We start from the raw sequence: 16,371 nt of genomic DNA on the forward strand, positions 1-16,371 counted from the left end.
TTTTTAAACAGCACAGAGAGAAGCAGGGAGAGCTGCAGATTTAAAGGTGAAACGAGTTTACTGGGATATTAAACATGCATTAAAATATATCTCCAAGTTTACAAGAAAACAATATGCAATATTTAAAATGAAGCATATCAACATTTTTCTGGATGGAATTGAAATTGTACATTCTAGAGCAGGTACATTGGAGATGATGGTGAGGTGCTTACATTTGGTTTCGTAGGTATATCTATGTGGGTGGGTGGTTATATCGTGAAAAAAAACACACAGGTTCCCTACACACGGAGTTAAGGAAGGATTAATGGTTGATGCTATTTTTATGCCAACGAACCACCAAGAAGCACAGAAAAACAACCTATTCAGCTATGTGAAATTGGAACAGATGCATCATGGGTAATGTGGTGCTAAACAAACGGACGGACTTTTAACACTAATATGAGCCAAATATATCGGCTGGCCATTGTATTGATCTATCCCCACATGACTGAAGATTTTTTTGGATCTTGAGGGCAGATTAACCGCGATAAGGGGGCCAGATTCAGCCCACGGTCCTCCAGTTTGACACCTGTGCTGTAATGGATGTCTTGCAGGATTTCCATAAATTTAGCTATAAGAATCTCATCATCAGGATCCTCACAGGATGACTTATTTTTATCCTAAAGGTCTTTAGCCCATTCTTCCACTTATTTGTCTGTTAGCATATTTTAATCCAGACATTTTCTGTCTTTCGTCCTCCTACTGTCCCTCCATAAAGACCGAATGCAGCAGTGAAGCTAGCAGTGTTTGTAACTCAGTTTATAAATTGTGCTTGAGCCTTCAGTATGCCCTGGGCAAGAAGAATGTGTTTAACAGTTAAAAATATCAGTAATGCATCTTGGATTTGTTAGGTTTATTATTTATACATCATGTCCATTGTTATTCTGTTAGCCAGATTAGACAGAGTAAAAGGCTTTCCTTCACATTGTGATGTCACTGTGTGTACTGAGGTCATCTAAATAGGACAGCCTTCTTGTCTTTTAAAGATACACAGGATATGGGCACATCTTGGAGCCGGTCTGATAGAGGAGAGCTATCTGTAATTCTTGGGCATAGAGGCAAGATGCATGAAGTTCAAGACATGGATGGCGTGTCAGGTTCTGATACGGACAGCTAAACATCCACATGATGCAACACATAGACCCATGAGCTATAAGAAGCAGGAGATGACCTTGTTCGGGGCTCAATCTTTGTCGGACGCTCGTGGACGTGATTTTTGAGCTCACAGGTGTGCAAGCTCAAAGCATTTTCTCTGTCCTGTAACGACCTGATCTGGAATAAACTTTTTTACTTTTTTGTTTCTATTTTACTCCTGTTTTTATATTCCTTTTTATATGGTTTTACCCAGTTTGAGTTAAGAGTAGTAAATAACTTGCTCCCCGGGAAAAGAACCGGTGGGGAAGCCCCAAGGCGCAACTGCCTATTTAGGGGACATATATTCCTCATTTAACAGATTGTATAGCACACATTTTGAATGGGAAATTAGTTGTTATTCTTTTTATTCTCAACACTGTAGATTTAGTTTATTTTATTTATCGCATCTTGATTTTAAGCCAGAAAGAGAAAAACAGCATGGGAGAATAATAAGTATTAATATGAAGGAAAACATGGGAAGCTGTCATCTTTTAGGAGGTGTCAGACTTTGATAACCATTCGTACTTTTAGCACTGAGTGATTAAACAGTTTCTTCTGCTCTGCAGCTCATCTTGGAGACCCTGTGGAAGCTTCTAGTGCCAGCTGTGGGGGGGTGGGATGGATCCTCTGGGTGCTCGCTCCCAGTTTGTGGATATCCAGACTCTTCCAGTGTGGCAGCAGCAGCTGAGTGAGGAGGCTGAGGAGACGCAGCTGGACCAGAGCGACAGCCTGTTCAGCCAGCAGCCCTTCCCTTCGCCCTTCCCCTACAGACCGGACATCAACCGCAAGATCATCCTCTTGTGAGTCACTAGTCTATTTCTTTATGCTGTCGCTGCAGAGGAGAAGGAGAAACGTTAATAGCATTACCATCCTGTTTGGCAGCTTCTGTATTTTTTAAGTGACAGATACACTGTTTTGCTTTTAGATAAATAGTTTGTTTAATATTAGTTCAATTTGTGGACTGAGGGGTCGTAGTGAGGAAGTAGTGTGTGAAGATCTAGAAGTGGTTTCCTTTTCTGGCCTCAGTTTAGATGTGGAGCCTAAAGGTACCAAGCAAAAGTATTTATCACCATGAGCTTTCCTACTTTACAAACACAAATGGTAATATGGGGTTATTTGGGGTCACATAACAAAATAAAGTGAGACATAATTATTGATTGGAAAGAAAATGAGGCTTGATATCAAAGTGCTTCTCTACAAAATATTTGTTTTCATGTTTTAGTTTAATACCCAGGAACGATCTCAGCTTAATCTTTAATTAATTTCAGTTTATTTACATAGCACCAATTAACAACACACTTCACCTCAAGACACTTTACATTCAACCAGATCATACAGTCGGATTGGTTCAAAGTTTTCTATTTAGGGTAAACCAGTTGATTGCATCGACTCATTGACTCAAAAACAATCCCCCACACTAAGCACGCTTGTAGTGACAGTGGAGAGGAAAAACTCCCTTTTAACAGGAAGAAACCTCCAGCAGAACCAAGCTCAGTGTGAGCGGCCATCTGCCGAAGCTTCAAGAAGACAATAGCAGACATGCAGAAAAAAGCAGAGATACAAAAGGAAACTGTCAACCAGCTCCACAGGCGGCATCCAGAAAACACACAGCCAGCAGACGAGCTCCGAGCCAGCTCCCATGTCAGAGGATAAAAGAGAGAACACTTAACCACAGGCGGAGAAACAGGACTACACTGAAAAACAGGCCAAGCTCCAACATCTGTAAACAAAGGTGTTGACGGCAGCAGGACAGCTGATATTTCTCTCCAGGATGGAGTCACAGCCAAACAGGTACAGACCAGATGAAGCTATTATGGTGAAGATTGAACTAACAAATACTTCGGAATGGGACAATATACATAAAATGAAGCAGAATGATGAAATGGGGGTCCCTATTTCATCCAGCAGTCTAATCCTAAAGCAGCATTACTATAGAGATAGCTCAGGATAACCTGAGCCACTCTAGCATTACCAAAAAGGAAAGTTTTAAGCCTAGCCTTAAAAGTAGACCGGGTGTCTGCCTCACGGACTAAAACTGGTAGTTGGTTCCACAGGAGAGGAGCCTGATAACTAAAAGATCTGCCTCCCATTCTATTTTTAGAATTTCTTGGAACCACTAGTAAACCTGCAGATTGAGAGCGAAGTGCTCTGTTAGGAACATAAGGAACAATCAGATCTCTGATATAAGATGGAGCTTGGCCATTTTAAGGCTTTATATGGGAGAAGGAGGATTTTAAATTCTATTCTGGATTTAACAGGAAGCCAATAAAGAGAAGCTAATTCTCTGCAGGCTGCAGCCAGTATCGTAGAAACCTGTAGAAGCTGCACCTGTTTCAGCTGTTAGATATAACTAACCTGAATCAAACGATTAGGTCAGCGGGGCTCTGGAGAACTCAGATGCCACTGAGGAGGTAATTAAGCTGTTAGTTACTCATGTATTGGACCAGGATGCCCGCCCTCAAGGACTTGAGTTTGACAATCCTGCTATAAATGATTCCCTGTTGGTCTGAAATAGTCCACTAAGCTATCAATTTAATTTTTTTATCATTCAACTAATCATGATATAGTTTCATGATCTCCATCTTTGCATTACGTTGTTAAAAATTACCCTAAAACCTAAAATGTGAGCATGTCTACGTCTTCAATTCACTTAGTTTAGGATGTCAGACTTATTCTTTTATATGAGGCAAAGTTTTCAGTGTCTTCAATATTCATTATCCAGATCACTTTTCCTCAGCTCTACTCAAAGATGCATAGCAACGTTACATACCTATACAGAAAAAATAATTTGTTGATGGTAAAATAAGCTTAGATACAACAAGCGTCCATTCTGATCTTTGAGCCTGAATAGAATTTCAGCAACAGGCGTAATGAGCCGACATAAAGCGATATGATGCCATCTGCTGGTAATACTGCGGAACTACCAGAAAGCCACATATTGACTTGGTAAGAACCAATCAATGAATCATCAATCTATCTATAATGTCATTTGAACGTAGGCTGTCTAGTATTGATAAGGATCTTTACTAACATGCATCGACTTAGCAGCTACATCTGAACACCTCTGTAGCTTTAGCTTCAGTGAACGCCAACTTTCAGAGAACTACTGGAGTCTTATCCCTCTTAAAATTAAAATATCTCATTTTTTTTCGTCACGCTTAATTTTGGACTTTTCTTAATTTTTTTCCCCCAGACTTTGCGAGGAGGTGCTAACTGGCTTAGCCACAGTAGGCTGCTTCCTTGTTTCAGTTGTTATTGTAAATATAAACAAAGGGATTTATTTACTAGAATACAGTTAAATACAGAACCTTCCTGATTCATTTTCTTATTAAATATCCTGATTGGTTTTATATTCAGGTGGATAATGTTTTCCATTTTGACTGATGCTCCTGCATGCATCCTGCAGTAAACAGCAGGCATGGGATCAGTCATGTGTGCACTTTGATCTTGTTTCATGATTAAGCTCTTTTCTCTCTAAAGTTATAGTTTAACTACTTGATTCCAGGTCCTTTGTGACTGATCACATAATGACAGACATTATGAAAGGCGGCTGATGGGATCAATTAGATGTTCTGAACAGTCTGAACTCGTCAGGATCGCTGATGATTGCTTTCAATCAGCGGGGCTACAAAGGTGCAAACTGTGTCATTATTTAGTAATTACTGCTAACATTTTCTGACGCTGTGAATTAAAACATGCTGTAGGATTTTTATGCTGAATTAAATGACAATAGCACATTTTAAAGGTGAACTAATTCATAGGAAAAGTAAATGTTTATTCTTTTGATCTTTTTTTCCCTATAGATTCCACAGTTCTCTGTAGAGCGCTGAATATCAATTATAGAAGATATGTTTTATTTATCGCTCAGTTTCTGACCTTTAATTATAAAGCTTTGATCTGAAGAATCTAACAATAACAACCATGTTTGGAATTACTCCAGAAAGTCTCCCAGTCATGAGCTATGTTTAATTTTACATTAGCAGGGAGGCTAATTTCACCCGGTGATTGAGCTGGACCGTCAATTGTATCTATAATATAACAAACATTTAAAGATGTTCTAATTCGTAGAGGTTTTCAATTTTTCTGTTATGTTTAAAGCAACAATGTGTAAATTTAGAGCATTCAGGTCATCTGCAGCATTTGGTGTGTTTTATTTTATTTTTATGTTTTTTTGTTCTTTGATGTTGGATTTAATTTAGATTTTTTTTTTATATATAAATTTTTAACCAGCTGCTCTAAATCGTTCTGCTATCAGATTCCAAAACACAGAAGGAGGCTGCTTCATTAAGCGACAGTGCAGGGCTTATGGCTCTCTAAATAGTTTATGCTCAGAAATCAGGTCGTCTGCGTGTGTCACAGTTATCGCAGATATGCCCCCGCCCCTCTGCAGACAGTCTGGTGCGACTCTCCAAAATTGTAGGTTACCACAAACAGTGATGTAGACAGGAGGCCTCTGATTGGTCAAATCTACATCCGCTCTACACTATGCGTATTTCCTGTTTGGTACCTTACTGGCTTGTTTTGCTTGTATGACCGCCATTGTGGAAAACGACTTGTGAAGATGGACCAGCTAGAAGAGCGAGGTGCGCGAGAACACGGACCCTTTTTCCACCTGGACCTCCACTCTTTTTTTTCTTCCTCATCGTCCCTCCGTTGTCGCGTTTTTCCACTTCCTCACCGCCTCGGCTGTATCTAGACCCACAGCTAGTTCGTGATTGTCCCTCTTGCGTTGTGGCGTGGAATAACATAGCGCAGACCACGCTTTAATATTCAATATCAATCAATTAAAAATATCTGCGTCATACCTGCGACCATCTCACTGTGACACACTGCTGCGGGAGTATAATCAGCCCTTAAAGATGGCCTTTAGGGACGCTAAACCTGCAAGTTACTGGTCTGCAATGTTACACAGGCCATGGATGAAATTTCAGAAGTTTGGGCCACGCAAGTATTTTTAATATAACTAACTTCAGGGTGTTTGACCGTCCCATCACAGATCCATTCAGTGGCGCATCAGATGTTTGTGAAGTGAGCATCTCAGGAGTGACAGCAGTGACAGCCGATCACACAAGAAAAGATGGAGGGGCCAATCAGGAGCTTGTGGGGGGTAAAAACTAAGGGAAGTGGACAACTGTAGTGTAACATTGGTATTAGAAAGTAAAAAGGGCAGGGGAACAAAACGGACATTTGAAAAGTGCAAGTCCCCCCATCTCCTCCCCCTCAAAATTACGTCTATGACACGGGTGTGTCCGAATGTCCGGCCTAACCCCTAAATCCCTCAATCACTATTAAAGAGAGGGGACTATATAGTGGACTTTATAGCAAACTCAGTTAACTGACTGTTTGGACAGATGATCACTATTTTTCACTCCCTGTTGGTCACATGACTCAGCTTCTCTGCACGGTGCCTGCAATACTTTTCAAGGTGCATTGTGGGAAATTTCAAGTTCACTACCTCTTCATCAACTAGATGTCTGGACACTCATTTAAAATGGCGTAACCAATACATAGTTCCATATATAGTGATTAGGGTGGACGTTTGGACAGTGCCTTAGTCTTCCTTTAATAAGAGGAAACCAGGTACCTCCTTTTAGGGGGCAGTATTACGCTTATTTACCACCAGAGAAAGGTAGACTCCCCTCTTCAGGGCAGTGGAGAATCTTTGTCTCAAGAGGCGTTCAAGTATCTCAGGGTAATCTTCACGAGTGAGAGACGGTTGGAGCGTGAGATCGATAGACGGATCTGAGGGAGCTGAGTCGGGGAGCAAAGCTCTTGATTTACCGATCGATCTACGTTCCCACCCTCACCTGTGGTCATGAAGCGCACCACTCAAGATCGGGCGAGGAGCTCAGTTACCCTGGAGGAGCTTGGGGTAGAGTCTTTGCTCCTTCACATCGAAAGGAGCCAGCTGAGGTGGCTCGGGCATCTGTTTCGGATGCCTCCTGGTCGCCTCCCTCGGGAGGTATACCAGGCACGTCGCATTGGGAGGAGAACTCGTGGAAGGCCTAGGACACGCTGGAGGGACTATGTCCCTGAGCTCGCCTGGTGTCGCCTCGGGGTCTCCCCAGAGCAGCTGGAGGAAGTGTGTTGATTGGGAAGTCTGGGAATCTTTGCTTAGACTGCTGCTTCTGCGACCCGGCCCTGGATAAGTGGAAAAAAATGGATGGATGGATGGATGGGCGAGTTTTCTGCCACATAGAAGGAAAAGGACTTTTGCTAGTTTTAGCTAGCATGCAGAGCCATGCGAAAGTAAGCAGTTTTCCACGTAACATTTAAGTTCTGGACAGGTGAGCATTCAAGCTATGAAAACAATGAGACCCTGTATGAGAAATAAATATTAGTGATGCATTACGGTGGAATTTTGGCTGATATTTTACAGCTCAACTGGCCTTTTTTCTAAACCTTCTTAGAGACAGCGTGTATTTTTTTTGTTTTTTGACCCACCTTAATTATTAATGATAATTAGTAAATAATTATAATAAATACACAAAATAAAATCGCAGTTTTAGTTTAAAAAAATATCATAGTTTGAAGAAGCTTCACTGGCTTTATTGTTTTTAAATGCAATCAGAAAATAGTAACTGTTTTACTGCTGCTTTATATTAGTGAGCTTTTATATTAGCCAACTAGCAGGGGTTATTTTGTTTCTAGTTCATTTAGATCCTAACATCAACTGTGATTTTATTTCTTATTGTAGCTTTTGACAGTGAAACTGAGCCTAAAGGAGAGAACAGGTCAGTTTTAATGGTAAACCTTTAAGCTGTCCTGTTACCAGGAATCACCTCACAAAAAATGGCTAGTTTTTATCTGTTCTATTGTTATTGCAAGCAGAAAGCAGGTTTGTAAATGGAGAAATAAATGCAATCCAGTTATAATTACATCAGCTTTCCAACTGCAGGTTGTTATGGTGCAAGGCAGCAGCATTGACAAAGACTCCTGGATAGGTGTTGAAACTTCTAAAAAAAAAACTAAGAGAAAGTGCATTTGCCTCTCATTTTAAGCCTGTTTGTGGTTGCCATGACCCGATGACTGGGAGTTTACACAGAAGTTAAACTTTATAAAACTACTTAATCAAAAACAATTTTGAGAAGAATTTTGCTGTTTCGTCAGATTTAATTTTTCAAATGTTATATCCAATTTCCTCTTTTTGAAAATGATTTTTGTTATTAGTTCTCTTTTTCAAATTGCTTTTTTACAGATTTCATTCTTTACATTTCTGGGGGCGGGATTTCCTCTGGTGTGAGGAAGGAAAATGCATTTCTATTGGTCTGCTGGACATTTGTATTCGGTTTGAATTGAAGAGAATGTGATCTGTAAAACTCAGTTTGATAAGAATACAATTCTTATCAAAACCTTGTCTGAAAAAGAGAAATCCGTAAAAAAAAAAAAAAAAAAAAAAAAAAAATAAAATGTAGTAAAATAAAAAAGAAACAAGTGAATTAAAAAAAAATAAATTATAAGTTATAAATAAATAAGTTATTTTCAGCAAATTGATTCTCAAAATCTTTTTACATTTTTAATATTTTAGTGTGTAAAAAAAAGAAAAATACATTTTTTTTTGGATGCTTTTCATCCATGTTTTCATTTACATAACATGCTTTTTAGTTGCAATAACATTGAAACAAAAATCCCTCCATATTAAAGCCACTTTTTTGTTTTGGAATCTGACAGCAGACCAATATAGACCAGCAGACTGAGAGATTGAGGAACTGGTTTTAAATTCAAGGCTACATTCATGTTCTAGATCAGGCCTGCTGTCCTGCAGGTTCTACATAACGATGCATCGATTCGACATAGGTCGGATATTGACATGAACCAATTAAAGGGATTGGATATCGGTTATTTCATACCAGATATTCCACTTTGTTGCACTTTACATAGAACTGTTAATTTTTTCTTATTGATGCTTATTTGTTAATAAATAATATCAAGTACATTAATATGTGTGTTAACTTGTGTTAAACTTGTTACCTTGTTTAATCTTTATGTCGAGGCTAAAGCCTTCTCTCACATGACAAGATATATGGTTCATTCATTCTACAGTTGGGAAAACTACATCGATGGACCTCTAGTTTTAGTGGTTTCCCTGCTTCAAGGCAGCTGATTTCCATTGAAAGCTCATTAACAGGCTATTGCTGAACTTCAATCATCAGAATCAGCTGTGCTGAAGCAGGGAAACCTCTAAACCCTGCAGGACAGCGGCACTCGAAGGCCGACTTTGAACGGATCTGCTTTACATCAGAGAGCCTAAAATATGTCTGATCTGGTTTGTTGCTCAACAAATTTTAGTTTAGTTCATGTTGATATTTAAAAGGAGCTCAGATTGCTGTAAAGCGGCGCTCTGGGTCACATGACCCAACGAGTGACGGATCTGACCTTCTAAAGTCACATAGCTGAGTTTTTGAGAAGAGCAGCCTGAACAAAGCAACATTATGTGCCAACGCTGTTTACAAAGATTTTACTTTAAAATAATGACATTTACCTTAAAAGTTGTTTTTAAAAAAAAAAAAAAAAACTAAATAAATCTATAAAGGGGCAGAAACCATTTCACTATGACTCATTTGACCACATCAGGAAATAACTTCATGGATCCACTTATCTATTCACTGTAATTCTCAGGATAATTCACTCTATAGAGTAAATCCCACTATGAGAAGGACATGAACTCTCTGAGTTCATGTGCATCTACAGGCTCTAAGCTTCTCTGCAGGAGCCTTATGGTTGCAGCAGCCCCCACCAGGAGGAGGAACATTCCTGCTGCAGTAACATGACCAGAGCTCAGGGACTACAGACCCTCAGGCAGCGGCACCTTTTAGCTTGTGACCACTTAAACCGAGCTTATGTATTACAGCTCTTTAGAGGTCCACAGAGGGACCTTTCAACTGCTTTTGGACCAATGGTTTAGAAATCCCTGTGGCTCAAACCTGATTAAAAAAAACAGACTCTTTTTGCTTAAACAGTGAACCTACTACTGCTGTGTCCTCAGTGTCCCGTTTTTTTCTTATGTCTTATAAAACAGATCTTCTCTGTTTTAAAAAATAAATAGCTAAATGAGAAATGATCAGAATGAAAAACTATGGAGGCGTTGAGTACGACATGGTTTGTGATGCCGTTTGGCCTGTGGACTGTTTCTGCTGTGATACTAACAGCCAGCCTCTTTGCTGATGACCCACCTCCATGGGATGATTTAGTTTCTTTCTGTTTTATACAAAGAAAAGAAAAGATGGTCAAGTTAAAGGTCAGAATATCAGTTAGAATATGATGTTGCCAAATTGTGCTTCAATGTTCTTTTAAACATGAGTTAGTTGCACTCTGGGTGGATTTCCTCCAACCCACATGTTAGGAAATTATAATTGGAGTTTTAATATATAAAAACAACCCTGCTAACATTTAGCTGTCAATCAGGGGGCTACTAGAACCCATGGCGTATTATAGCCTAGCTTCAACCTTTACGGCTCATTTCGTTTGAATATTTGACTGTTGTCAGAAACAGCAGTTCAATTCAATTCAGTTTATTTATATGGCGCCAATTCACAACACATATCACCAGATCATACAGTAAAACTGATTCAAAGTTTTCTATCTACGGAAAACCAGTTGATTGCATCGACTCATTGACTCAAATGCAATCCCTCACACTAAGCATGCTTGTAGCAACAGTGGAGAGAAAAAACTCAATTTTAACAGGAAGAAACCTCCAGCAGAACCAGGCTCAGTGTGAGCGGCCGTCTGGGGTTCAAGGAGACAGAAGCAGACATAGAAAAAGCAGCTGTAAAAGGCGGCCCCGTCAAGGAAACACACAGCCAGGCAAGCTCCAAGCAGCTCTCATGTCAGAGGATGAAGAGAGCACATCCAGCCAGTCACGGTCAGAGAAACAGAACTACACTGGAAAACAGTCCGAGCATCGCTCTATGCTATCTTTTGCAGGGCTCTATGAAGTTTGTTGCTCTTCTTTTGAGGTTCATAAGTTGACGTCAGGGTTGAGGTAGTGGCCCGATTAACATTAGCTGCTTTGATCCAGTCTGTAATTGTTCTAATTGTTCTAATTTATTAACATAAATCGTGGTTTTGTTGAAGGTATGAAGAAAGAACATGCAGCAGTGGATGAATGTTTATATTTAAGCCTCCAGATTTATTTAGGACCCCATAGGAGAAGAGGGAAAAAAACACAATAAACTGAAGATTGTGGACTTTCTGTTTAGAAAACCAGTAAGAGTTAGTCCTGTATCTACAGTTGTTGTCTGTTTGATTAAAAAAAACAAAAAAAAAACAATAAAATTTACAACAAAGTCTGGAAAATAATGTTGGTTAAAATAAAGACAGGGTGTTTTTGAAAATTTCATTTAAGAAATTGTTTTTTTTTCACTCATGAGGCTTGTGAGTTCAGTTAGTCAGTCTCCCACAGCATCTTTCCTCCAATAGAGCTGAAGCTATTGACCCAAATTAATCAATTACTGAATATTATTAGGTTCTGTTAGAAAAAAAGTTTCCTATCGAGCACTTTTTGCTTTTATTAATCGGTTGATTCAGTCAATTTTTATTTATATAGCGCCAATTTACAACACATATCATCTCAGGAACTTTATAGAAACTGTTCAACTACAGTAGATCATACAGTCAGACTAGTGAACTTGATCCTGGATGAGCATATGGAGACAGTAGACATTTGCTTGCATTGTGTCATTGACACTTTAGCAATCCCTCACACCAAGCATGCAGCAACAGTGGAGAGGAAAAACTCCCTTTTTACAGGAAGACACCTCCAGCAGAACCAGGCTCAGTTTGAGCGGCCATATGTTGCCTGGGGGTTCAAGGAGACAGAAGCAAATACTCAAAAGGAACATAGAAGGCCTGATCTATAAATACTTTGCATGTTTGAAATGTTAATGGTAAACTAGCTCCATAGTTTGGCTCTGTTAAGGAAAGAAATTGTTGAGCAAACGAGCTCTGAGCCCATTTTCATGTCAAAAGGGATGGAAGAGAGGACATCCACTTAATTAAGACTAAAAATAGACAGAAAATGATCAATTAGCAAAATAATCTCAATTGAAAAATTTAGCAAAATGTGCAATACATGTTGTAGCTTCTTCCAAGTTAAACAATTTCTTGGTAATTTACCAAAAGTATCTCATTTTATTGCTTTAATTTAGGCTGCTCAGTGGGGCAGTGAGTAGCACTGCTGCCTTGCAGCAAGAAGTTCTGGATTCAATTACCGGCCCGGTCTTTCAGCATGGAGTTCGCATGTTCTACCCATGGAATCTTAAACTGATCTGCTAGCTTACTGTGTATGCTCTATTTTTATTATTTACAGTGACATGGCCTGTCTGCGTTCACAGCTTTGATTTATGGGATGTTTAAAATAAGAACTTCAAAAGTATTTTTGTTTAAATAACATCTTTCATTTGGAGAGGAAATTTTAATTGATACATTTAATTCTATTTTTTTTAGCCCTTTTAAGCTGTTTGTAGCATTAAGATTCATTTCATAAACCCAATAGAAACATGTGTTAAAGACTGCTGTTTATCCGTTGCAGTTGTTTTGTTTCATCTCTTTATTCTTGCTTCATACTCATGAAGTGTTTCATAAATATTTGGTCAGATTAGACCAAGTTTTTGCTGTCTGACAGAGATCTGAAACCGTTCTCTTCCTCTCCTTTCTGCTTCAGCACTGGTGACGTCGCCCTGCTGAACTGCACTGCCATTGTGAACACCAGCAATGAGTCTCTAAACGACAAAAACCCGATTTCTGACAGCATCCAGCAGCTGGCTGGGCCAGAGCTGCGGGAAGAGCTGGTCAAACTCAAAGGTTCGGACGAAGGGAAGAACTATAACGATGATGTAGAATCTGGGATTCATACTTAGTTGATTTGAATTTGTTTGCAGGATGTCGGACAGGAGAGGCCAAGCTGACCAAAGGATTTAATCTTGCGGCGAGGTACATCATCCACACCGTGGGACCCAAGTACAAAGCCAAGTACAGGACGGCGGCGGAGAGCTCGCTCTACAGCTGCTACAGGAACGTCATGCAGCTGGCAGCGTAAGACGCAGCAGTTCAGCCGCTCATTAAACCAGTTTGAAACAGTCCAGCTTTAAACTGCTCGGCCTCTTCCTACCTCTCTGAGCTTCTCCACCCTTATGTTCCCACTCGGTGCCTCGGGTCAGCTGATCTGCTGCTCCTGGAGACACCGAGATCCAAACAGAAGCTCAGAGGAGACAGAGCCTTTTCAGTTGTGGAATCCTCTTCACTGTCTATTTTTAAAACTTGAGTTAAAAATTTTTTTGATTCTTTGGCTTCTAACACAGCATGAGACTCTCTCTGTTTTTTGTGTGTGACTTTTTTCAAAATACTTTATAAATAAAGTTGAGTTGGGTAGCCATGCTTTTTAAAATGTAGCAAACAAAAGATTTAGGGGTTAAAACGTGATGTGAAAAGTTTTATTTCTCTTCCCTGCAGAGAGCAGTCGATGGCGTCGGTCGGTTTCTGCGTGGTGAACACAACCAAAAGAGGCTATCCGCTGGAGGACGCGGCACACATCGCTTTCAGTAAGACGCATTCAGAGTCTCCCAGATACACATGTATACATGTATTTTACTTAGGCTCTTGTGGGACCTTCAATACTAAAATATTTTAAACGTCTGGTTGGATTGAGGTGGATTCTGTTACTTTACCTTCAGTAGCGTGCTGAGAAGGTGACTGAATGGTCAGACGCTCACAGTCTGTTTGACCCGACTGCTGAGACTATAGCATTGGGATACAGCAGGGGGCTGTTTTCATAATTAAAGCTGTTTTGCCCTAAGAGCAGCATCTCTGTTTCAATGCTACTCGATTCTCCCGGTTGTTTAAATCCAGACAACAACACAATCCAAATCCGTTTATTTATATGGTGCCATGTAAAAGAGAGGAAAGACAGGGCGTACAGGTAGTCAGAGGGGAAAAAAACAAGCCCATAGGTACAGTATATTTAGGAGAGGAACAGGACTAAACACTGGAAAACTGACCCAATATTCCCCTATATTCAAAGATGTTAGATGCCTCCTACCTGCTGTCACAGAGTCAGATTTCAGGTTAGAATTTTTCATCAAATAATTAGGCAGAGATTTTAAATTATGCATAATTTAAAAATGCATCTAATTAGTTTACTCTTTTTTTTTTTTATTCTGTTAGTTTTCTCAGGAAATAATGTATTTTTAGTTGGTTGGAAGCTTCTAGAAGCTGCACACCATGCCTGCAGCGCCCCCCTGAGTGAAAGATTGCGTACTGTTGGTTGAAGGAGGGTGTGGTGCCATAGTCCTAAAACCCGACTAAGAAAAGCAGAAAACCAGGCAGCTTTAAGCTTAAAAAAGAACGCAGAGATGCCTCCATGATTTACAGAAGTGAGGCGAAGGCAGATTATTGTAAATCAAGTAGCGTCACTCTATGAAAACACATTGATGGGACACATGGAGGACTTTCCCCTCCAAAGCTCCCAAGACTGATTAATGATAATCTGAGCAACATCATGCTCTCATTAAAGCAGCGGATTCATGTTTAGTTTTCCATAAAGCTTCACCTGCAGTGTCGGTTTCTGACCTCTGGGTAAATTTACATCCACTATTCTACAATCAGAATTGCTAATGGTCTTTGTTAGGGATGCTTTGAAAGTTATTTAATAATTAATCTAGATTTGATTGATTTTATTCGACTCACGATTATTTGATAAGCGGCCATTGAAAAAATAAAAAAAAAGTTTTCTCTTGCATGAAGAGGATCTTTCTATAACATGAAGGGCTGAATTTCAGTTTTTACAATATGCTCAATGAAAAGATATAAGTCAATATATTACAACAATTTTTAGGCTAGATGTATAAAACACTGACTGACAAAACAAAAAAATGTTTTATTAAACATTTTTAATTTCCTTTAAACATTTTAAGCATAAACTAGATGAATTTATAAAATATAGTAAAACAGAACATATTGGCTTTCCTGAATATAAAGACACAATGAAAAATGTCAGAAACGTATAATTATAGTGATTAAAAGACAGGGTATGCCGCTCCGATATACTGTCACACTAATTATTTCCTTTCAATGACGCGAACGCTAACTGTGATTATATCTCTTTATTTTTTAGTATAGCTCAGCATTCATTAACCTGACTCCGCCAGATGGATTTGCTCCGCATTTCCATCTGGAAACCTTCCGTTGAAGTAATTTTGGGAAGGGGCGAAAATACTGGTTAGCTGATTGGCCTATGTTGGTGATAGACGGGCCAAATAAACCAATCAGATCAACGAAGCATATGACGTACTAACAGAGCAACGACGAAAACACAACCACAAGATCAAACTCTTGCCGAAACCAGTCGGGAGAAGAGCAAAAACATATTTTCCTCTGAGAAAAGCCTCCAGAGCAGTGTTTTGCTCTTCTTTCAGTGAAGAAATACTCTGTAATTCCCATAAAACTTGCTCGATAGCCACGCTAACGCTAGTTTCATCGGCTGAAGCCGCCATGTTCTTTAGAATGAGCTGTCGCCCTTCTCGTTGCGTCACACCTCAACCCGCCTCAAAGCCAACGCTGATTGGACGTTCGTTTGGTGAACGGCTCCAAATTTTCTTTAACGGAAAGTAACCAGACTGATCTGAAACCTTGAAAGCTCGCGAGATCAGGATGGTCTCACGAGGCTAAGCATTCATAGGTTAATGCTGTTAGCACTGCTAACAGCATAAAGTGCTAATAGCATAAAGCACAAACATGGCGTTCTAGTTGCTCACAGAGGAATGTTATCTACTGTACTTATTACCAACATGTCTTCTTCTATCATGTTACATAGGTTTTGCTTAATGCCCTCCACTTTTCTATCATGACACTCTCGCCTTCAGAGCACAATAGGTAAGTTACGCTGCCTCACCGTGCAGCACAGTTAGACTGGCGCTTTTTAGGTGATAACTCAAGGAGTTTATCCAAAACCAAATAAAGTTCGTTCTATATCTTGACGCCATTAAACAGTGTAAATAATCCTGTTTTCTGGATGGATTCATGTTTTTGCTCTAGCATCTTCCCCCGCACTGGCCTTACTGCCCTGGAAAATAAGAGTGAGGCTTTGTTTTGGAAAGAACAACAGCACCCTCTGCTGGTCAGTGGTAATATTAAAAGATCCAATTAAGCTGAAGTAACCAGTTAAACGAATGGAGCAATTTTTTACCTACTGCACGGCTC

At 39.7% G+C, this 16,371-nt stretch overlaps 1 protein-coding gene across 1 annotated transcript in view; it reads left to right on the top strand.

Annotated features, from left to right (window-relative positions):
* The window catches only part of gdap2 (ganglioside induced differentiation associated protein 2), a 61,035-nt gene that overhangs the window by 7,857 nt on the left and 36,807 nt on the right, over positions 1–16,371 (top strand). Inside the window, exons 2-5 of the mRNA XM_015395737.1 lie at positions 1,740–1,973; positions 12,839–12,978; positions 13,056–13,209; positions 13,627–13,715. Coding sequence (XP_015251223.1) covers positions 1,792–1,973; positions 12,839–12,978; positions 13,056–13,209; positions 13,627–13,715 — 565 coding nt within the window. The 5' untranslated portion in view covers positions 1,740–1,791. The remainder of the gene's footprint in view (positions 1–1,739; positions 1,974–12,838; positions 12,979–13,055; positions 13,210–13,626; positions 13,716–16,371) is intronic.

Source organism: Cyprinodon variegatus, unplaced genomic scaffold, assembly GCF_000732505.1.
Source record: "Cyprinodon variegatus isolate N-32 unplaced genomic scaffold, C_variegatus-1.0 Scaffold757, whole genome shotgun sequence".
Taxonomy (NCBI): Eukaryota; Metazoa; Chordata; class Actinopteri; order Cyprinodontiformes; family Cyprinodontidae; genus Cyprinodon; species Cyprinodon variegatus.